At 42.2% G+C, this 23,818-nt stretch overlaps 1 protein-coding gene across 2 annotated transcripts in view; it reads right to left on the bottom strand.

Moving 5' to 3' along the window:
- NPC1 (NPC intracellular cholesterol transporter 1) overlaps window positions 1–23,818 on the bottom strand; it is a 54,851-nt gene that overhangs the window by 29,474 nt on the left and 1,559 nt on the right. For both annotated transcript variants that reach the window (XM_050767994.1, XM_050767995.1), the window contains exons 2-6: window positions 13,754–13,876; window positions 12,394–12,500; window positions 9,154–9,329; window positions 1,610–1,777; window positions 485–734 (exon numbers count right to left, since the gene is read on the bottom strand). In XM_050767994.1, the coding sequence (XP_050623951.1) occupies window positions 485–734; window positions 1,610–1,777; window positions 9,154–9,329; window positions 12,394–12,500; window positions 13,754–13,876 (824 nt within the window). The remainder of the gene's footprint in view (window positions 1–484; window positions 735–1,609; window positions 1,778–9,153; window positions 9,330–12,393; window positions 12,501–13,753; window positions 13,877–23,818) is intronic.

Here is a 23,818-nt window from a genome sequence, read left to right as displayed (position 1 = left end):
ATCAGTCTGGCCAACACGGTGAAACCCCGTCTCTACTAAAAATACAAAAATTAGCCAGGCATGGTGGTGGCTGCCTGTAATCCCAGCTATCTCAGGAGGCTGAGGCAGGAGAATCGCTTGAACCTAGGAGGTGGAGGTTGCAGTGAGCTGAGATCGCGCCATTGCACTTTAGCCTGGGTGACAAGAGTGAGACTCAGTGTCCAAAAAAAAAAAAAAAAAAAAAAGAATGAGTGGCTAATGCACGGTGCTTTAAATCACATATCATTTTGAATAAATCAGTAAAATTCACTTCTGATGCTGCAGTGTTAAACAGGACTTTGATGGTTTACTATATAATAGCTGTAGAACACAGTAATCCATGCAGTGGTATTCATGTAGGTATTTGATTCTTGTCCTAAGTAACCAAAGTCTGACAAGTGAAAACTCAAAGTGCCAGTGGGCAATTTTGCTCTTCTTGCCCTGGATGATAAACAAAACTGCTTACCTGTAGCACCACACTGCAAAAAATGCTCCAAAAAACACAAGCAAAAATGCCATGTAGGTGATCCACATGATGACATACATGGCGTCCAAGCCGAGGATTGTCCAGGGAGCAGGAGGAGGCGGGGGCTGGGGCTTGGGGCCACAGACAATAGAGCAGTCTTGGCAGCTACACGGTGCTGTGACTTCATCCACAGACTCATCACAGCCTTTGGTAGCATTATTCATGGGCTCCATCCCATGGACTGGAAAATCTACAGGAAGGAATTGTGTTGAGTACAAATCTCAATTAAAAATATCCAAATTTTGTATTATACTTAAACCCAACGAAAAGCCCACTGAAATACATAAAACAACTGAAAGAAGAAAAAGAATTGGAGGTTTTAGTTTAATTAAATTATGTTTTGCTGCTTCGTCCTGTGGAATTTTAAGTTGCCTCAATAAACCTGTGCATAGGGGTTTGTCACTGATAGAGCAATCCTCCAAGTACACCACATACCAAGGTAACCCTCAGTCATGTCCTATCTCCATTCTCAGAAGCTAATACTACAGCAGAGCTCTGGAAAAGCTGCCTCCCACCCCCTTTTTAACTGCTTATTCTTTCAATTACCACAGCAATGCCTGAAGGCAATTCATTTCCTCCTCCATTCCCACTCCCAGCACCCACTAAATTAGCCAGAGCAGGATAAATGTACCAGTTACCTCTCTTACTGGGAGAAACTATGAACTAGTTACCTGAATGTGTTTATCTTCCTATTGCAGATTATGATTCCTCAACTGAGATTCATTCATCTATTCATGGAGAGATAGGACTTTGCCCTCACCAAGGCTGGAGTACAATGGGATGATCATAACTTACTGCAGCCTTGAATTCCTGGACCCAAGCAATCCTGCCTCAGCCTCCCAAGTATCTGGGACTACAGGTGCATGCCACCACAACTGGCTAATGTTTAATTCTTCTGTAGAGATGGGGCCTCACTACATTGCCCAGGCTAGGTCTGGAACTCCTGGTCTTAAGCAATTCTCTTGCCTCAGTCTCCCGAAGCACTGGTGAGCCACTGTGCCCAGCCAGTTCCTTGGCTTTAAAACAATATCATAAACACACCAAACTTGGAATCTTTATCCCTACCTGAAAACACGGGAGTGATGGTAAAAGGTGCCTGTCCGTTGTCCTTATTGAACATGTATTCAATCCAGTTGGTGGCATTACAGGCATCAGCGTCCTTCCCACACAGGAGTCCCAGGGCCTTGTCATTACTTGAGGGGGCCTCCACGTCCCGGCAGGCATTGTACATTGCTAGAAGAAGAAACCCAAAGGAAAAAGAAGAAAAGATGCTTGCTGTAATTCACGAGGAAAGATCTTACAAAGGCTTCTTGAAGGGAAACACGAACTCCATACGCACCATGCTGGAACGCTGGACAGCAAACACTAAGGGCACGAACAGAGATTCCCTTTAAATTGGCTTATCACCCTGCAAATAATATGGAGGCCTGATTCCGAGGAACTTAAAAGTAAAAACAGGAAAAGGAAAGGCACACGTTGTCTCACAGCTCTCACAACAGCCTGGAGTTGTATCCCCACTGTATAGAAGAGCATACCAAGGCCCAGGAAGACGCAGCTAAGAGCCTTAGTACTTCTTCAGTTAATGAAGCTGATTCCGGAAAACCTCTGCCGCAGGAAGCTACACAGCCAGAGAATTATGGAACTTACTTGGAAAACTGGTTTCAGGGCAGCGGTCACATGTCAATAAACCTAATACTGTTGGCCGGGTGCAGGGGCTCATGCCCGTAATCCCAGTACTTTGGGAGGCCGAGGCAGGTGGATCATGCGGTCAGGAGATCGAGACCATCCTGGCTAACACAGTGAAACCCCATCTCTACTAAAAATACAAAAAAATTAGCCAGGTGTGGTGGCGGGCGCCTGTGGTCCCAGCTACTTGGGAGGCTGGCATGAACCCAGGAGGCAGAGCATGGAATGAGCTGAAATCGCGCCACTGCGCTCCAGCCTGGGCGACAGAGCAAGACTCCATCTCAAAAAAAATAAATAAAAAAAACCCCCAAAAACCTAATACTGTTAACTTTTTGGATAATATTTTATTATACATAAAGACAACACATTATATAAGGATAGTATCAGTGTTTTACACCTAAGAAAATAGCTGGAATGGGTCTGTTGATTCTCATTTACCCGTCCCCGCTTTCTAGAAACTTCCCAGGATCTTCTTTCCCTAATCTTCAAGGAGATGCTTACGCATTCATTTTGTTTTACCCTTGCTCTGGAAAGACAGGTTAACTAGGGTGACAGTCATCTCCCTCAGAATTCTCAATAGATTATTCCATTGCCTTCTGGGCTCTATCATGGCTAGTAAGAAAATCTCCAATTATCATTGTCTTAAGGTGATTTGTGTCTTGACTCTATTTGCTTTTAAGATATTTGTCTTTGGGCTGGGGGTGGTCATGCACACCTGTAATCCCAGTAATTTGGGAGGCCCTGGTGGGTGGACTGCCTGAGCTCAGGAGGTCCAGACCAGCCTGGGCAAAATGGCAAAACCCCGTCTCTACAAAAAATTAAAAAAAAAAAAAAAAAAAAAATTAGCCAGGTGTGGTGGCGCAATATAATTTACAATATAATCACATGTAATTTACAATTTACCCCCTTAAACTATGTAATTTAATGGAGTTTAGCATATTCATAGATATATGCAACCATAACCATAGTCAATTTTAGAACATTTTCATCACCTCAAAAGAAATCCTGTATTCTAGCTATGCTCAACTACCTCCCCACCTCCCTAAGCCCTAAGCAACCACTGAACTGTCTCTATTTATTTGACTATTTCAGACGTTTCACGTAAATCCAATCATATAATATGTGGTCTTTTATGACCGGCTTCTTTCATTTAGCATAATGATCTCAAGGTTCATGCATACTGTGGCATGTATCAATACTTCATTTCTTTTTATGGCCAAACAACATTTCATTGTATAGACATATGTTTTGTTTATCCATATATCAGCTGATAAATATCTGAGTTGTTTCCACATTTTGGCTATTATCAGTAATGCTGCTAGAAGCATTTGTGTATAAGTTTCTGTGTTGACCTATGTTTTCATCTTTTGAGTGGAATTGATGTATCATATGGTAATTCTATGTTTGTTTCAGGAACTGCCAAACTGTTTTTGCAAAGTTGCTATACCACTTTACATCATCACCAGCAATGCTTTTTCTTTTTGAGATGGGGTCGCACTCTGTCACACAGATTGGAGTGCAGTGGTGTGATCTCAGCTCACTGGCAACCTCCGCCCCTCAGGCTCAAGTGATCCTCCCACCTCAGCCTCTCAAGTAGCTGGGACTATAGATGTGCACCACCATACCCAGCTAAGTTTTTGTAGAGATAGGGTTTCACCATGCTGCCCAGGCTGGTCTCAAACTCCTGACCTCAGGTGATCCATCTGCCTCGGCCTTCCAAAGTGCTAGATTATAGGCATGAACCACTGTGTCCAGCTAATGTTTTTGGTTTTGGGATTTCTTTTTAATAAAGGTTCCTATTTCTCCACAGCCTTGTCAACACTTCTTGTTATCTGACTTTGATGCTAGCCATCCTGGTGGGTGTGAAGTGGTATCTCATTGTGGTTTTGATTTGTATTTCCCTGATGACTCATAGTGTTGAACATCTCTCATGTGCTTGTTGGCCATTTGTATATCTTCCTTGAAGAAATGTCTGCTCTATTCAGATCTTTTGCCATTTTAAATTGGGTTATTTATCTATTCATCATTGGGTAGTAAGAGTTGTTTTGTTTTGTTTTGTTTTTTGAGATGAAGTCTAGCTTTGTCACCCAGGCTGGAGTGTAATGGCGTGATCTCAGCTCACTGCAACCTCCACCTCCCAGGCTGATGTAATTCTCCTGCATCAGCCTCCTGAGTAGCTGGGATTACAGGTGCATATCACCATGCCTGGCTAATTTTTCTATTTTAGTAGAGACAGGGTTTCACCATGTTGGCCAGGCTGGTCTCGAACTCCTGACCTCAGGTGATCCGCCCGCCTCGGCCTCCCAAAGTGCTGGGATTACAGGCATGAGCCACCGTACCCGGCCAAGAGTTATTTATGTATTCTAGATACAAGTCCCTTATCAAATACACAATTTGCAAATATTTTCCTGTCCTTTTGTTTTTTTGACTCAGGGTCTCACTCTGTCACCCAGGCTGGAGTGCGAGGTACTTAGTGCAGCCTCCTCGGGCTCAAGCAATCTTCCTGCCTCAGATACCTATGTGGCTGGGACCACAGGCACACGCCACCATGCCTGGCTAATTATGTTTTGTAGACACAGGGTCTCACTTTGTCACCCAGGCTGGTCTTGAACTCGCAGGCTCAAGCAATCCTCCTGCCTCAGCCTCCCAAAATGCTGGGATAATAGGTGTGAGTCACTGTGCCTGGCCTTCTTGTCTTTTCTTGATGGTGTCCTCTGAAATACAAACTTTTTTATTTTAATGAAGTCCAATTAATCTTTTTGTTGTTGTTGCTCTTGTTTTGGTGTCATATTTAAGAATCAAGTGCCAAATATGAGGCCATGCAAATTAATCCCTATGTTTTACTCTGTTTTATAGTTTTTAGCTCTTACATTTAGGTCTTTGATCTGCTTTGAGTTAATTTCTTTAACATATGGTGTGAGGTAGGGCCCAATTTCATTATTATTTATTTTTTTGAATGTGTGTATCCAGTTATTGCTGCACCATTTGATGAAGAGTATTCTTTTCTCATTGAATGGCCCTGGCACCCTTGTCAAAAATCAGTTGACCATAGATATATTATTTATTCTCAGTTATATTCCATTGATCTATATGTCTATCTTTATTCCAATACCACAATGTCTTGATTTCCATTGCTTAGTTTTGAAATTGAGAAGCGTGTCTTCCTATTTTTTTTTCAAGGTTGTTTTACTATTCTAAGTCCCTCAAACTACGACGTGAATTTCAGAATCAGCTTGTCAATTTCTACAAAGAAGTCAGTTGGGATTACAACAGAGATTGCCCTGAATCTCAAAACAACTTGGAGAATACTGATATCTAAACAATATTAAGTCTTTTGATTGATAAACATGGAATGTCTTTTCATTTATTTAGATCTTCTTTAATTTCTCTGAATAATGTTCTTTAGTTTTAGTTTTTTTTTATTTTTGAGATGCGGTCTCACTCTGTCAGCCAGGCTGGAGTGCAGTGGCATGATTTCGGCTCCTGCAATCACCGCCTCCAAGGTTCAAGTGATTCTCATGCCTCAGCCTCCCAAGTAGCTGGGATTACAAGCGAGCATCACCATGCCCAGTTAATTTTTGTATTTTTAGTAGAGATGGGGTTTCACCATGTTGGCCAGGATGGTCTCAATCTCTTGACCTTGTGATCTGCCCGCCTCGGCCTTCCAAAGTGCTGGGATTACAGGTGTGAGCCACCGCATTCGGCTGTTCTTTAGTTTTAAAGTGTTTTGCCTTCTGTTACAGTTACTACTATTTCCCATACTATAGTAAATGGAATGTTTTATTTTCACTTTGAGATTGTCCACTGTAAGTGTACAGAAATACTGTACACTTGTACTGATTTTTGTATACTGAATTTTCTCAAACTCTCAGGGTTCATCCCTTATCCATTCTGGAAAATCCTCATTATCCCTTTGATTGCCTCTCCCCAACTCTCTGGAGCTTCTCATGTTATCCTATATGTCATTTCTTTAATGATTTATAGATCTTTCTATCTCTATGCTGTTTTCTGGGTAATTCCCTCATATCTTCCAGCTCACCATTTGGTTTTCAGGTTTTATTTTATATTTCAAGCATACAAAAAATACATGGAGAATAATACAGTTCTCATTTCCTCATTACCCAGTTAATTATCAGTCTTATCATTTTACAACATTTGCCTCAACATTAAAAAAATAATGGACTTGGCCAGGTGCAGTGACTCACACCTGTAATTCCAGCATTTTGGGAGGCTGAGTGGGAGGATCACTTGAGGCCAAGAGTTTGAAGCCAGCCTGGGCAAAAAAGCAAGACCCTATCTCTACAAAAAAAAATATTTTTTAATTAGCCAGGTGTGGTAGCATATGCCTGTGGTTCCAACCACTCAGGAGGACTGCTTGAACTTAGGAGGTTGGGGCTGCAGTGAGCCACAATTGCGTCACTGTATTCCAGCCTAGGTGACAGCATGAGACCTTGACTCTGTTTTATAATAATGCACTATTCAGAAAAACTGGCTATGGCATAATTTAAAAAATAAATACAAATAATAATGCACTATAGGCCAGGTGGGGTGGCTCACACCTACAGTCCCAACACTGGGAGGCTGAGGTACGAGGATCACTTAAGGCCAGGAGTTCAAGATCAGCCTTAGCAACACAGTGAGGCCCGTCTCTTCAAAAAAATAAAGAAATACTTAAACACACACATACACTCTATAGATTCAGTTGAAGCTCCCCAATTGCCCCTCCCTGACAGTAGTCCCTTCCCTAAGGTAAACACAATCCTGAATTTGATGTTTATCCTTCCCATGCATATTGTGTACTTGTATGTTTTAAGTAGGTAGTACTTTTGTTTTAAAATGTCATATAAACATGTAACCACCATTATAGTTATCATACAGAGTATTTTCACCACCTAAAAATCTTCTGTGCTCTACTTATGCCTTCCTCTTTCCTAACCCATGGCAATCACTGACTTTTTACTGTCTCCACAGTTTTGCCTTTTCTAGAACGTCATATAGTAAGTAGCCTTTTCAGACTGGCTTTCCTTAGTAATAGGATTTAAGGTTTGTCCATGTACTTTCATAGCTTGATAGCACTGAATTTTCATGGCTTTTTAGCACTGAATAATATTCCATTGTGTGGATGTGGCAGTTTACTTACCCATTCACCTACTGAGGGAAATCTTGGTGGCTTCCAAGTTTTGGCACTTATGGACAAAGCTGCTATAAACATCCATGTGCAGGTTTTGGGGTAGACATATTTTTAACTCATTTGGGTAAATACCAAGGAGTATGATTAGTTTTGTAAGAAACTGCTAAACTATCTTCCAAGGTGGCTGTACCATGTTGTACTCCCACCATCAATGAATGAGAGTTCATTGCCAGCATTTGGTGTTGCAAGTGTTTTGAATTTTGGCCATTCTAATAGATGTGTAGTGGTATCTGGTTGTTTTAATTTGTAATTCTCTAATGACATAATGTTGAGCATCTCTTCTCATGTACTTATTTACCACCTGTATGCCTTCTTTGGTGAGGTATCTGTTCAGGTTGTTTTGTCCATCTTTCAGTTGGGCTGTTTGCTTTCTTCTTGTTGAGTTTTAGAAGTTATTTGTATATTTTGAATAATAGTCCTTACTAATATATGTCTTTTACAAATACTTTCTTCCAGTCTGTGTCATGTCTTCTCATTCTCTTGAGGTCTTCAATTTTTCACAATCACAATAATGTTACAGTGGGTGTTCTTATATGGGTCTCCAGGTTTATATGCACTTAGAGTTTCTCTAAGGCAGGCATCTACAAGTGCAATTTCTGGGAGGAGGGTTATCTTCAACTTTACTACATATCACAGTTGTTTTTCAAATGGTTTTCAAACAATTATACCAAATTATGGTTATAAGTGGTGGAGTATATTAGTATTCTTATTGCTTCATATTTTCATCCATAGTTGAAATTGACCAACTTTTTAATTTGTGCCAAGCTGATGAGGCGTGAAATTGTAGTTTACTGTTTAAATTTGCATTTCGCTGACTGCTCCAGATAACAGTTGTTTATATTCATAAATATTTTCCTTATGGTTTCTGCTTTTCCTCTTCTGTCTAGAAATCTTTCCTTTATCTTAAAGTCATAAAGATATTCTATATTTACTTCTAAAACTTTCCAACTGGGATTTTTAATCTGTATAATTGATTTTTTATTATCTGTAAAAATTAAAATTAGATAAATATAATCTATTTTCTGATCCCATTTATCAACTAGTCCACCTTTTCTCTCAATGATTTGTAATGACACACGTGTTACATATCCATTTTCCATACATGCGGGCTTCTGTTTCCGGACAAAATGACCTCTCTCCATTCAGTCAGGTTGCCTTGTATGTCACATCTTTTGGATTCCTAAGTGCCTTATTTTTTGCTGCTTTTGTGAATGAGACCTTTTTTCTAAGGAATTTTTTGTTACCTTTTTAACTGTCATTATAATTAAATGTTGTATGCTGGTCAATGCTGGGGGATCATTTCTGCTATCTGTTAGACCTGCTGACTTTCCTTTATGGTGATCTGATTCTTCCGAGTCATGACCTCTTCTCTGCCAACCATTAATAGTTCTATCTTCTCAGTCTTGCAGTAATTTATGACATTACACAACTCACGTCTGTTAGAATCAAAGATCCAATGGTTACTGAAGTGTATGGATGCAAACTTGCACATACTAACATTTTCCATGTGGGAAGTTAAAGTTAGGGGGAGTTAAAGCAAGCGCTTTAAGGAGATTGTTATATTCGTTGTAGTTCAAGTCCTAGGATACAAGCAAAGCAACAACTTTATTTCCTGGCCAATGGAACTGAAAATTGTGATTTTCCACAGGGTTGACAAGACAACTAAAAGGAACAATTTGCTCTGCTGTCCTGATGCCAGCTGTAAAAGAGGAATAATTAAAAGTTTACTTACCATTGGCAAAACTCTGTCCGACAAAGTACTGTAACTCTTTCACATTTGTTTTCGTCTGGTTTGTAACAGGATCAACATAATCTTCAGTTGCTGTAACATTCAAAAACTGACTCTGTCGAGGGCTACATGTCAGCTCACAAAACAGGTTCAGTAGGTTATAAAAACAGGATGGACATCTAAAGGAAAAGTAAATTATATTCTGCATGATCTCACACGTAATAGGGCCAGCGGGAACAATTTTAAATAGACAAAGAATATTTTAAACTTACTGTAAAGTGACAAATTACCAAGAGAACATATTAAAAATCAGCAATACTAAACTTAAAACCTCATGTTAAAATAAAGGCACACCTTTAAAAAATGCCCTAATTACTTTCTGTATTTATTGTGTCCAATTATAATTTCAAAAAGAAAGAGATGCTTCTCTGAATTCTGCACTTTATAATTTAGAGACATACATTCTCTGACCTAGAGTAAAAGGACTTTGGAGCATCAGGAATTATTATTATTATTATTATTGTTTTTTGAGAAAGGGTCTTGCTTTGTCGCCCAGGCTGAGTGCAGTGGCGTGATCACAGCTCACTGTAACCTTGAGCTCCCAGGCTCAAGCAATCCTCCCACCTCAGCCTCCCAAGTAGCTAGGACTACAGGTATACACCACCACACCTGGCTAATTTAAAAAATTTTTTTGTAGAGGTGTGGGTCTCACTGTGTTGCCCAGGATGGTCTCAAACTCCTAAACTCAAGCAACCCTCCTGCCTTGGCCTCCCAAAGTGCTGGGATTATCGACATGAGCCACCGCACCAGCTGACAGTTTTGATTAAGAAGAAAATAAAATAAAATAAAATAATGAGAATTGTCATGAGAATCTTCATCTTACAACCTATTGAAGGTTTTCTTTCAAGCTCCAGAAAATCACTAGGCCCTCCTGAAACACAAGGAGAAATCCCCATGGTTTGTAAAGACAGAGAACAGCAATGTTGTTCTCTGGTTGCATGCGCTTCAGGAGCACACAACTGCACAAGAACCGTAAGCTGCCTGAGCTCTCTTTTCCCTTTGGTCCACTGTTACTTGCAAAAGCTGTTGTTTCATTAGACTTGCATTCTTGCAATCAAGGTTACTTTATACTCTGATCCAGTCCCAGTGACCATGTAAGACAAAGAATGAAAAAAGTGTATCCTGGCCTTCAAGAGCCTCTGTTTTAGTGAAGGAGACAGGGAAGCACAGACTCTCTCTCTTTCAGGAGCCCCACTGCTTTACTGCAACAAAGCCAGAAACTACAATTACATTATTATAATAGGAATCACTCTCGGGGTGTGTAGTTTTCAAACTTTTTCCATGTTACTACATTTAATGCCCACAATCACTAATTTTGACAGCTGTGTATTTTTCCAAATATCAGGTTGTTTCTGATACAAGCTTTGGTGCCTCTCATAATATGGAAAAGGGTTGGCTATCTTTTTATGTTTATGTCCCTATGTCCATAATGTCTCATATAGGGTGGATCCTAAATAAATGTGTTTTGACTGAGTGTACAAGGCTCCAATTTGGTTCCATCAATGTCCATAAGCCTTTCATAGGATATGCTGGCCCAACTATAGTCTCAACTTTTGTTGTTCTGAAAAAACAATTTAGTGGTGGTTTTCCATTCTCTATTATCAACTTTTGGTAAGAAGCAGAATTTCTTCATTGGAAGCCAACTTGTGCCCTATCACCACCTGCAGTGATATTTGCACAGAGAAGCATTTTCCCTTTTCAATATTTGCTTCCCAAACATCTTTACCAGTGTGCTGAAGTCTGAAAAATTTAGAAAGATACCACAATCTGCTGTTCTAAAGACCACCAGCAGCTTGCTCTTTTGCATATTTGAGAATTGCTGGCTAGGCCTAGAGAAGAACATCTATTACCAAGCCCTTTTTCACTGCTCAGGGCCATAGCCAACAAACAGATCAGATAGAAAACTAAGTTTGACAAAACCAGCCAGCTACACCAGAACAAGCTTGTTAACAGTTCCCCAAGGCCAGCTCTACTGAAGCCCTGACTCTATCACACCCCTTCACCAGAGGGAGAGACAAGAATGATGTGCAAAGCAAGGCATATGGGGAGAGGAAGGACTGCACGATGGGAGTCTCAGGCCAGGCACCTGAGCAGGACCCCTAGGAACCTCTCTTCCCCACAGTGCACAGCTCAAGTTTGAAAGGAGCCTGGCCGTAGTGCAGACACCCTGCAGAGTGAAACATCACAGAGGAAACCAAGCATCAACTCTGAATGCAACTGGGAAGTGAACCAAGTCTGATAATTATTGTTTTTCTCTTTATTTCTGACAAATTGTAAGAGTGCTTTCTTAAAATAAAACAAAAAGTGACTTAAAAAAAAAAAAAAACTGGCTGGGCACTGTGGTTCACACCTATAATCCAGCACTCTGGGAGGCTAAGGTGGGAGGATCATTTGAGACCAGGCCTGGCCAACACAGTGAGACACTCATCTCTAGAAAAAGAATAAAAATTAGGCTAGGTGCAGTGGCTCATGCCTGTAATCCCAGCACTCTGGGAGGCTGAGGCAGGTGGATGACTTGAGGTCAGGAGTTTGAGACCAGCCTGGCCAACATGGTGAAACCCCGCCCCTACTAAAAATATAAAACTTAGCTGGGTGTGGTGGCATGTGCCTGTAGTCCCAGCTGCTCGGGAGGCTGAGGCAGGAGAATCACTTGAACCCGGGAGGAGGAGGTTGCAGCAAGCTGAGATCATGCCACTGTACTCCAGCCTCGGTGACAGAGCAAGTCTGTCTCAAAAAAAAAAAAAAAAAAAAATTAATAAAGAAAAATATAAATAAAATTAGCTGGACAGGGTAGTGCATGCCTATAGTCCTAGCCACACAGGAGGCTAAGGCAGAACAATCACTGGAGCCTAGGAGGTTTAAGCTGCAGTAAGCTGTGATCACACCACAAACCACTGCACTCTAGCCTGGGCAGCACAGTGAGACTCTGTCTCTATTATACACACACACACACGCATACACATTATACATACATGTATTTTTAATATATAAATATACATGTAAATATATATCCACCTATTTTAAATGTATACATATATGTATAAATGTATAATATATTCATATAACAGACATATAATATATAAATACAAATATGTAAACAAACAAAGAATAAATGGAAAGTTGAGTATTACCAGCTCACAAGTATCTACAGCTCAGTTGTTCTGTTTCCCCAGCAGAACCTACCTGGACAGAAACTGTAGAGGCAGCTGCAAATTGTCTTTTAGTGTCTGGAGCTGCTGAACATCACAACAGAGACTGACATTGCCAAAGAAGAATCCCGGACAGAGTTCCTTTCAGGTGAAAGAGCACAGACACAGGAGTAGGCAGTAGTTAAAATAAGGTCAACATTCCTCAGTGAATTAAGACACATTCATTCATGTAATCTTTTTGAAGTACAAAAGGGTAAGACACATCCTGTATTTGCAAAGTTCTTATAGAAATATTTTAAAAGGCTACACATTTACTACTTATTCACAAGTAGAGGTAGTAAAGATGTTTCTAATTTTCTTTTTATTTGGAAGCTTTCTCTCCTCTCCTGACAATCATTTTATATCTTCTTTGGGTTTTTTGTTTGTTTGATTCAATTCAACCAGAGTGCTACTTACTATTTCTATTAGTCGTTTCAGGGAAAGTTGAAACCTTTAATAATTATGATGAAAGCAGCAAGTGAGGACAGGTGCTGTGGCTCATGCCTGTAATCCCAGTACTTAGGAAGGTTGAGGAGGAAGGATTGCTTGAGCCTAGGAGTTCGAGACCAGCCTAGGCAACATGGTAAAATCCCATCACCACAAAAAAATTTTAAAAAATTAGCCAGGGGTTGTGGCACGTGCCTGTAGTCCCAGCTACTTGGGACCCTGAGGTGAGGGATTGCTTGAGCTCAGGAGGTCAAGGCTATGGTGAGCCGTGATTGCACCAATGCACTCTAGTCTCCAGCTAGGACAAAAGAGCAAGGATCCTTCTGTCTCAAAAACAGAAAAGAAATGAACAAGTGAGCCTAGGAGCTCTGTTATCATGTCAACTTGACTTTTGATTACTTTAAGTCTCTAAAACCAGGCTTTTCACATGATTTTTCCAGTTCTAATATCCCTGTGTATCACAGCATGGTTACAAAAAAAAAAAAAAAAAAAAAAAAAACCAGAAATCAGAATCCTGGTAGCAGCCAAAATTCACAGGCTCTCAGTGGAACACAGAGAAAACAGTAAGATGAACAGGGAACGAGGATGTCAAAGCCACTTAGCAACAGAGTCCATTTGAGTCCTGAAATGTAGGAAATCAAAAACAGCTAACTTCTAATATTTTGTGAAGATGCTGCAAGGGCAACGTATGAAGTACCAAGGACAGTCTCTAAATAGTAACCTGCTATTGGGAACTTTATAAGAGGTATAAAGTCATCCCCTGAAAAATTAAGCCTTTGGAGTTTCGGTGCTCTTTCTCTGCCACTGTATGCTACAGGTTAGAGTTTTAGAGTTTGGGGTAAGACTTAAGCCTATTAGTCTCGCCTCTACCTCCATCCTGCAATAACATTTAAGGATAATGAACTTACCTGCACTAAGTCATATCCATCCTTTGGTAATGGTTTTGGTGGGCCAAAATATTCGCAATTGTACCTCTTGTCCCCATATGCAATTCCACACTCTCCATACCAAACACAGGACTGTGAAAACACCTACAGAAAGTCAACACAAATTTCAGTGTTACCAGAGTCTCAATGGTACATTTCAACAAAAAGTGCCCACTTGAGTACGATCACAGAAACTTCCAATGCTACCTGCAAAATGAAGTAACAGCAACAGGCACCTTAACATTTTGAAAAATATTAATTAAAGTAGACCAAATGCCTATTTGTCAAGTCAGTGAAGTAGGTAATGGTAATTGCTTATTTACATAATTTCTATTTCCTGTTTATTTGTTGATAAGAGGAAGCTATAGTTCCATGTAAGAAACACTCAGAATCACAGTAAAGAGAAAAGCAAGATAATGACTTAGCAATTACTAAAGCACCTTTTTGCACATCTGCACCAGGAACTATATAAGCTCGAAGTAATGAAAGAATATTTCCATATGTATTTAGGTTAATTAATATCAATACATCATGAGTAACATGAAGAACAAAACAACAAAACCACAAACATCAACACCCCAATGTAAAGAACAAGAATGAACTTTCTGTCCAAGATTGAAGTAGAAAGCAAAGAATGTGCTAACTTTAAGGAAAAACACCAAAGCAATCTCGAAAGAAATTTTAAAACCTCTTATGTAAAGGTTTCTCAAAAGCCACTCATATTTCCCATGTGAGAGTCACAAGGTTGTCAGAAAATTCAGCGGAGGGGAGGAGTCAGTATGAATCATCAGGTCAGTGCCTTGCTCTGAAGGCTGCTGCCCAAAACACACCCGATCCTCTGCCTCACGATGGACTCAGAAAGCCACAGAGGGCCCAGCTCGCCAGGGCCCCGGGCTTGCAATCGTCTGTTCTACAGGGAAACAGAAGATATCAAGAAGCAGCTATGGCTCCCAAGAACCCTGATGGAAAAGCCATAGAAAAAAAAAAAATCTGAACAGAAGTCACAATATGAAATTCTCTTCAGTGACAGTGGCACATGACCTGCACACAGGCAAGAAGCTAAGTCAGTCTCTGTTGGTCCTTCAGTATCAAAATACAAATCCCACAACAGTACCTGAAGACCTAAAACACAAGAGAAAAAGTCAGCAGGAGATTGGGATTTGTATGGGCAGGGAAATCCAAGGCATCAATATCACTTTTCTTTGAATTCATTTTTCAGATGTTCTAAAATAAAAATTATGACTTAACTCCTCCTGACTCTTTGAAAGTCATGTTCAGGCCACAAAGGAGGGAAATTATACAAATGAGGAAGTGACAAGCCTTCAACAAAGCCACATACGAACCCTGTGCCAAGATTCCACCACTATTTTTATATAAAGAGAATCCCAATTGTTATTCCCATAAACCTGGCGATTCTAAGGAAAAAAGAAACAGTATTGCAACTCTGAGTTTCCAACTAACGGAAAAAAGTCCTAATGAGTAAAAGTCATTACCTATCTAACTGAAGTTTGAAAAGGCAAAAGCTGACTACAGAGGCATAGGAAACTGCTGAGGTTTACATGAAAGTTGAAATACAAAGAACTCCTCCCTAGACCTCGCAGAACTCTCCAGGGATTGGCCTCAGGGGCACTCTGGCTGGTTACCCACAGGAGCAGGGGTGACAGACACAGACCTGCGGTCAACACACTGCAGCTCTGGCCTGACAAAAAGGACGGGTGTCTGGAGTCTAAGATCCCCTTACTCAGCACTTGGTACTACAGATGTGAATAAAGATGACCCATTGCTGTTTAGGTTGCTTTTCACAAAGATCATTCTTTATTTATTTCAAAGCAAGTGCTATTTCCACCCACTTGGTGGAAGAGGGGTGGGTGAGAAGGCGGCACGGAGTGGGATCAGGAGTCCTGGGTTCTGATCCCAAGAGCTCATGAGGCTCTCAGTGTGCTTGTTGAGCTGGACCGCACCTGGGATCACACCTGGAGTAGGCTACCTAACCATGTAGGAGTCTTCCTACCTGGGAAATGAAGCTCATAAACTCTGCCTACCTCCCAGGTTCCTGTGAAGATCAAATAAGGGCCTATCTGTACATATACAGTAAGTACTCAGTCAACTACAGAGCACCGTGCAATCAAATATATGGAATTATTATTAATGTCTTCTACCTGCTTGGGACCTCGACAAAGAGGTTCCAAAGACCTAAAAAAATAACACATGAGCCAAGGAAATTTGGGCTTGAATCAACACTGAGGTTTGCTTCTCAAAAAGTCGTCTTCTAGAGACACAGCAGAGAAGATTAAAAAAAAAAAAAGGCATCCTGGCCGGGAGTGGTGGCTCACGCCTGTAATCCCAGCACTTTGGAAGGCCAAGGAAGGTGGGTCGCTTGAGCCCAGGAGTTTGAGACCAGCCTGGGCAACATGGTGAAACCCTGTCTCTTAAAAACAACAACAGGCTGAGCGCAGCGGCTCATGCCTGTAATCCCAGGACTTTGGGAGGCTGAGGTGGGTGGATCACCTGAGGTCAGGAGTTCGAGACCAGCCTGACCAACATGGAAAAATTCTGTCTCTACTAAAAATACAAAATTAGCCAGGTGTGGGGGGTGCATGCCTGTAATCCCAGCTACTTGGGAGGCTGAGGCAGGAGAATTGCTTGAACCCGAGAAGCAGAGGTTGTGGTGAGCCAAGATTGTGCCATTGCACTCCAGCCTGGGCAACAAGAGTGACTGTCTTAAAAAACAAAAACAACACAAACAAAAACAACAGCTGAAAATTAGTGGAGCCTAGTGGCACATCCCCATAGTCCCAGCTACTCAGGAGGCTGAGGTGGGAAGATCACCTGAACCAGGAGGTTGAGGCTGCAGTGAGCCGAAGAGATAGCAACACTGCACTCCAGCCTGGACAACAAAGTGAAACCCTGTCTCAAAAAAAAAAAAAAAGTCATCCTGCCTAAAGAAGCAACCTAAGCCAGCAGGACCCAGAGACTTACAAAGCACTGGCGGTGTCCTAGGCTTAGGCACTGTTTTAAACACTCTTCATATGTTAACCCAATTAATCCTACAACAGTTTGATGAGGGAGGCGTTATTATACCCCTTTTACAGATGCAGAAACGAAGGCACTGAGGCTAAATAACTTGTCCAAGGTCACAGCACAAAGCCAGGATTCAAAACAGAGCAGTTGACTCCAGAAAAAAGGTTCTCAATAAAAGAGAAACAGCTGCATCATGAAAGTCCTCTCTGCAGCATCACACCCTCCCAAAACCCCACTGTGTGCAAGAGCATGAGCACCTGTGCACCCACTCAACAGCTGCGTGATGGGAGAAGCTCGGCCATCACTCCCTTCTCACCAACAGCTGAAAGTGGAGAGCCAGCTTCCTGGCCCCCAGGCCTGCCTCTGCAGCTGCTCCACCTCAGGGGCCTCCACATCTCCATCTCTTTCTCTTCTGTGTTTGTAACCTCATCTCTCTCTCGGTCCCTTCACCTGCACCTCCCTATAAACACTGCTCTAATTATATCCACAAACCCCTCTCTCAGCTTGAGTGATCTCCAACTTCTCTCCAGCAGCACTTTCCACCAGCTGCCCGACAGCCTCAGTGCTTAAGAGGAAACCAATCTTTCCTCTATTTGTATTTCCTCTTCAATTCCTCTTCAACAGAGTTTCAAATGAAAACCTCAGGCACCTTTCGAACCCACCTCCCATAGCGAACCTACCGCTCACTCCCAGGCAGGCTCCCTCTGCAGCCTTCTGCTCTCACCTGGACCCGGCAGTGTCTCCCGTGCACAGATGCCTGCCGCTTGCCTCTTCCGGAACAGCGCTCAAAGTTTTCTGGTGCTCAGAAACCCACAACCCACCCTTCCCATTGCCTGTGTGACAAGCTCCAGACACCTCACTCCGGCTCTGCCCACTCTCCTTTCTACAGTATTCCAAACCTATCACTCTAATCGCCAACCCCTCCTTCCCTCTCTCCCACATGAAGTAGGACCTGCCTGCCTCTGCCTTGGTCATGCCCTAGGATCAAGCACAATTTACAAGAATTGCAAAGTTGTGATGTTGGGAGAAGTTGCAAGAGTTATTTTCTTGCTTTTGTCTCAACTCCCTTGTAAGACGGTAAAATCCTAGAGGGCAGAGCCTAGGTGTGTAATCCTTCCTTTGAACTTCCCTACTGTATCACATCTGGTGTTCATGGATGCAGAACACGCCAAAACTCACCAATGAGCTGAGGGAGCACAACTGGATTATCTAAATTCAGAAATGAGAAGTGCTGATTGTTTTGGCTTCTACCCAGAATTTTGTAGTTACACAGCTACCGAGTTTCTATTTTTAAAGGTTAGATCATATGGATATTTCACAACATGCTCTAGAGTTTAATTATTATGAAAATGACTGCATATGGAAGCTTCTTTCAATAATGATAGGAACAGTTTAGGAAAGGTTAAAAAAATGCCCCTTCTAGGCCAGGCGCGGTGGCTCACACCTGTAATCCCAGCACTCTGGGAGGCCGAGGCAGGCGGATCACAAGGTCAAGAGATCGAGACCATCCTGCCTAACACGGTGAAACCCCATCTCTACTAAAAATAGAAAAAATAAGCCGGGCGTGGTGGCGGGCGCCTGTAGTCCCAGCTACTCAGGAGGCTGAGGCAGGAGAATGGTATGAACCCGGGAGGCAGAGCTTGCAGTGAGCTGAGATCGTGCCACTGCACTCCAGCCTGGGCAACAGAGAGAGACTCTGTGTCAAAAAAAAAAAAAAAAAAAAATGCCCTTGTGTTATATGTCAGCAACTTTGGCAACTGCTAAATTGGACCCCATTCAGGAGCTCCACGAGCACACATTATCATACGGAAAAGCTCTGAACTCAGTGAGAATTCTGTTCCACTGCCTTTAGGAAATCCTAAAGCATTAACTAACATATTCAAATACTTACATCTATGAACATCTATTGTTCTCTAGGCATGGTGGTAAAATAAATAAATGAAACAAAAATACTTACTGAACATCAACTGCATGCCTCACTTTCTCAGATACTCTATGCAGTAGCACGGCAGAATTTTACAGCTAAGTGAACTCAGGCTCAAAGATACTCTGCGGTCACATGGCTCACAAGTAACGTGATTTTGAACACCAAGTTAAGCATTCTCCACCCATCCCCCTTGTCCGCCTGCCTCCCCCACACCCAGCTTCTGTACCATTTAAACTCTAGTCCAGTTTGTGCAGTGATGTATCTTCAGAATTGGAGAATGCACTGGAGATGAACTGTCCCATCCACGATGATCCTATACAAGTGTTCCTTCCATATAAACTTGATCACTTGTAGACATAATGCCTACCATTTCCCATCTTTTAAAGTATCTCTCTAGGCAGTTGTCAAGCAATGACTCACTTAGTACCACAGATAGTCCTCAACCCCAGGGTAGGACTTGCCCATCCACCAGAGCTGAGAGTGCAGGGCTTGGCACCAACACTTGTGCCCCTGTCCTGGATGGGTAAAGCTAATGGCAAAACATGGAGCGATACCCAGCTCCAGCTCCAGAGAGGGGATAGAGGAGAGGGGCTTGCTGGTTAACTTCCCTACCTCATTGCTTCTCCAGAGAGCAGAGGCTGGCCTGGCCAGACAGGACAACACAGGCTGGAGTGGAGGGAGTGGCATGGAGAATCCTGTCCAGAGATTAAGCTGCCTGCTATTTCTTTGGAGTCAGGGAGGCAGACCAAACAAATATGGCAGGACATTTAGGGTGGAGGCTGCCGGGCTGGTCTGACTTCTATTGATGGAAATCTCTGGAAGTGTTTTATAGCCAGCCTGGCATGAACAAATCTACGTAACAAAGGATAATTTGTGTGTGCACCAGGCCTGCCTGCATGTGGGTGTTTAAGTCATATACTTTGAGTGTTAAGTGTGCTCAGCTAGTCCAACTCTTCGTTTTACAGATAACCCCTTTGGCTTCTGGTTTTTTATGTGACTCACCCAAGGTCATATTACTAGTTAGTCTTAGACATTTAGGAGCCACAAAACTAAAACAAAACTATGAAAGTGGGTGCCGGTATACACTGTCTGAAGTTTTTTCCCTATGGAACGTTCACAGTGTGGTGACTGAGTCACGGGTCAGGCTGGCAGGCTAAACCCATTCCTGATCTATTACAGACTACTGGAAGAGCCACGCTGGGGATGGAACCAGGCCTTGAATGAGACTGCTCTACTAGCCAAGTGGAATATCTGCTGAACACCCATTCAATTAAGCTTGCTAAACACCAATAATCTAGCCTTGAATTTCAAAAAACTAGGGCACAGAAGTCAGAAGATGGCAGTTCAAACACCCAATCTGCCATCTACTAGCTATGTGACCTTGGGACAAATTTGACCCTTGATGTCTGCATCTATAAAATAGGAAAAACAGCATTACACCCACCTTAAAGGGGCTCCGTGAGGATAAAACCAGATCGGATGTGGCAGCAATGGAGTACTATGCAAAATGTGGGTCGCTTTTGTCTCTAGTCTTATATAATCTAGTATACAGAACCCTGCAAATTTTTTTTAAGAGCTTTACTGATGTAATTTACATACCATAAAATCCATCCTTTTCAAGTGAACAGTTCAATAGTTTTGGGCAACAATTAGGCAACTCTCCCGGCTATTTTCTCTAGTTTTCGTCTTGTCCACCTGATACATTAACTTATCCTCCAAATCTCAGCTCAAACATGGACCCTCCATAACACTTTATCTTCATTCTTACCTGAGCCCTTCTTACTGTATCACCATTTTTTTATGTATCCAGCCTTCCCCCCATCAACTATGAAGAAGACAGGGATAGTAATTATGAACATTTACACAGCACTTTACAGTGTATAGATGGCCTTTTCTTCTTTACTATTTACTTATTGTTTTGGACTAGTCAAGTGCAGTAGTGAGAATGGGCAAAGGGTAGAACAAGGAGTTCAATCTGTAACTGACTTTGATCAACTGATAACGCACTACCTTAGGACCAGCCTAGACTGATTTTTTTAATGGGTTCTTTTGATCTTATCCTTTGTTGTGTCCAGGGCAGCCAATTCATGTTTATGAAATTATTTTGAGTTCCTCTTGTGACCTAAGCAAGGGACAGTAACAAGAAGTTACAGTTTTAAAGCTCCTCTCAAATCCTCCAACAGAACATCTGCACCAGAGAGAGTTGGTTTTTAAACAGTTTTGTTGCCAAAGCAAATGTTCCAAAAATTTGAAAGTGAGAAGCATAGTCCAGATGAAGAAAAACCTGGCTGGCTGCGGCTGATCATTGCCATCACCTAGAAACCAACTGTAAACCCAATTTTGATTGCCACTAGTTTCTAAGTCTTTCCCCAAAAATCCATTTCAAGGCCCAAATATCTTATGACTAAAGAGTCCCAGTGGGCCAGGCATGGTGGCTCACACCTGTAATCCCAGCACTTTGGGAAGCTGAGGCAGATGGTATCACTTGAGCTCAGGAGTTCAAGACCAGCCTGGGCAACCTGACAAAACCCCTTCTCTACTAAAAATACAAAAAAATTAGCTGGGCATGATGGTGCACACCTATAGTCCCGGCTACTCGGGAGGCTGATGTGGGAGAATCACTTGAGCCCAGGAGGTCAAGGCTGCAGTGAGCTGAGATTATGCCACTGCGCTCCAGCCTGGGCTACCAGAGTAAGACCTGGTCTCGAAAATTAAAAAAAAAGATTCCCGGGCCAGCATGGCGGTTCATGCTTGTAATCCCAGTACTTTGGGAGGCCAAGGTAGGAGGATCTCCAGCCCAGGAATTCAAGACCACCTTGGGCAACACAGCAAGACCCTGTGTCTATAAAAAATTTAAAAAGTAGGTGGGCATGGTGGCGTGCACCTGCAATCCCAGCTACTTGGGAGGCTGAGGTAGAAGGATAGCTCGAGCCCAGGGTCGACGCTGCAGTGAGCCACAATCACACCACTGCACTTCAGCCTGGGGGACACTGCGAGACCCCATTTCAAAAAAAAAAAAAGTCCCAACTCAAGTGTCCTGGCCACATTTGTAGATGATACTGGAGAGCAACAGTTATTGTTCTTAAGGAGCCTGCAGTTCGGTAGTTCAATTAGAAAATATTTGTCTTTCACAAGCATAGCTGGCATAGTTAATCCAATTTTACAGAGGAGGGAACTGAGGCTTCAGAGGATAACTGGCTTACCCAAGATCACTCTTGGGAACAGAGAAGAGTTAAGACCCACACCAAGGTCTTTTAACGAGGCAGCCAATGCTGCTGCAGCAGTTTAAACAAAGGTCCAGAACTTCAGAGGGAAGGGATTCTAGTTAGGGGAACAGGACAAGAATGTTGTAGATAATGTAGCATGTGAAATGCGGCCCTGGAAGACAGCAGGATTTTGCTAGCAAGCAGTTCAATTTGACTGGAGAGCTGATGCCCTTCACAGAGCTGGAGGTCAAAGGGCAGAAAGAGGCACCCGAGATCAGAGACGACTGATCCAGGCTTCCGCTGTAGGTAATTTGCCATGCTTAGAATACTGCATCCCTTTTAGGAGTGGAGAGTGAGGGTTACCCAGCAAAGAGAGAGCACACTGTCTTCATGACCAGAGTGATTCTTTGTTCTGGGTAATATAACAAACACTGAAGGAATACAAAGGCCTATTCAGCAAGTCCTTTTCCCTCTGCCCACTGGCTCAAATAAAAAAAAAAAAAAAAAAAAAATCTCATTTTCCCCTTGATTACGTATGTTAGTAAAATTTCTGATCACAGCATCAGTCAAGGAGTGGGAAAGATGGGGAAAGATTTCCCACTGTCATTCCAATTTCAGATGGTTGTTCTCAATCACTCCCAGGTCAAAAGATTAACCATTCCCAGTCTTCTCAGGAAAAGCCATTTTAATGCTTAATTTCTACCCAGGCTTCTCTATGTTCCAAGTCCCTCAAGATAAAGCTTATCAAAATTACAGCCAGGAGAAATAAAAGCTATGTCTCAAAACTGCATACATTTTTTTGAATGACTACAGGATTTAAAAACAAGGCAGTTTAGTAATGTTATTTCATCATCTGTACATACTGAACATTAAAAAAAAGCAAAAATCCCCCCAACATGTATTTCAGACCTTACACAGGACAACTAGTCTATAATTCCATGATAGAACTCTACTAGCGCTCAGACTGAAGCTAGATGAGCTGCTATCATTGGTATGTATGAATTCTAAAAGCAGACACTCTCTCCCAATCTGTTTGGCTTCAAGGCTCCACCCCAATCTGTTCAGGTGCACTGAAAGCTTTCAGACATGAGGAATTTCTAAAACAATAATAGGATTATTTCCAGTTAAGGTTTACAGACCTTGAAAAGGCTGCCAGGCATTTTTGCAAGAGACTTACAACAAACCTCTGACCTATCCCAAATGTCACAGAAGAAGCACTCATTGGCCATCAGTCTTGGATACTTGAGATTTAAAACATATTTGAGAGAGAAAGCTACTTAATAATGTGAAGCCTGGCTGGGCGAGGTGGCTCACAGCTGTAATCACCACACGAGGCGGGCAGATCGCTAGGTCAGGATTTCGAGACCATCCTGGCCAACATGGCAGAACCCCATCTCTACGGAAAATACAAAACTTAGCTGGGCGTAGTGGTGGGCACCTGTAATCCTAGCTACTTGGGATTCACCAGAATTGCTTGAATCCAGGAGGCAGAGGTTGCAGTGAGCTGAGATTGCGCCACTACGCTCCAGCCTGGGCAACAGAGACTCTGTCTCCAAAAAAAAAGGAAGCCTGCCAATTTAAGGTCCTGATCTAAAACTCTAGGTGGGGCCAGGAGTGGTGCTCACAATAATCCCAGTGCTTTGGGAGGCCAAGGTGGAAGGACTGCTTGAGGCCAGGAGTTCAAGGCTGCAGTGAGCTATGATGGCAACACTGCCCCCACGCCTGGGCAACAGAGCAAGAACCTGTCTCTAAAATAAATAAATTTTAAAAATAAATTTTAAAAAACTCCAGGGAAACAGAATAGCTATATTTTCTCTAAGGCACACAATTGCTATTATTTATTTCTCTCTGTCTTTTATTTTATTTTTTTTGAGACAGGGTCTTGCTCTGTTA

The sequence above is a fragment of the Macaca thibetana genome, chromosome 18, assembly GCF_024542745.1.
Source record: "Macaca thibetana thibetana isolate TM-01 chromosome 18, ASM2454274v1, whole genome shotgun sequence".
Lineage (NCBI taxonomy): Eukaryota > Metazoa > Chordata > Mammalia > Primates > Cercopithecidae > Macaca > Macaca thibetana.
This window is presented reverse-complemented; position numbering and strand designations above follow the sequence as displayed.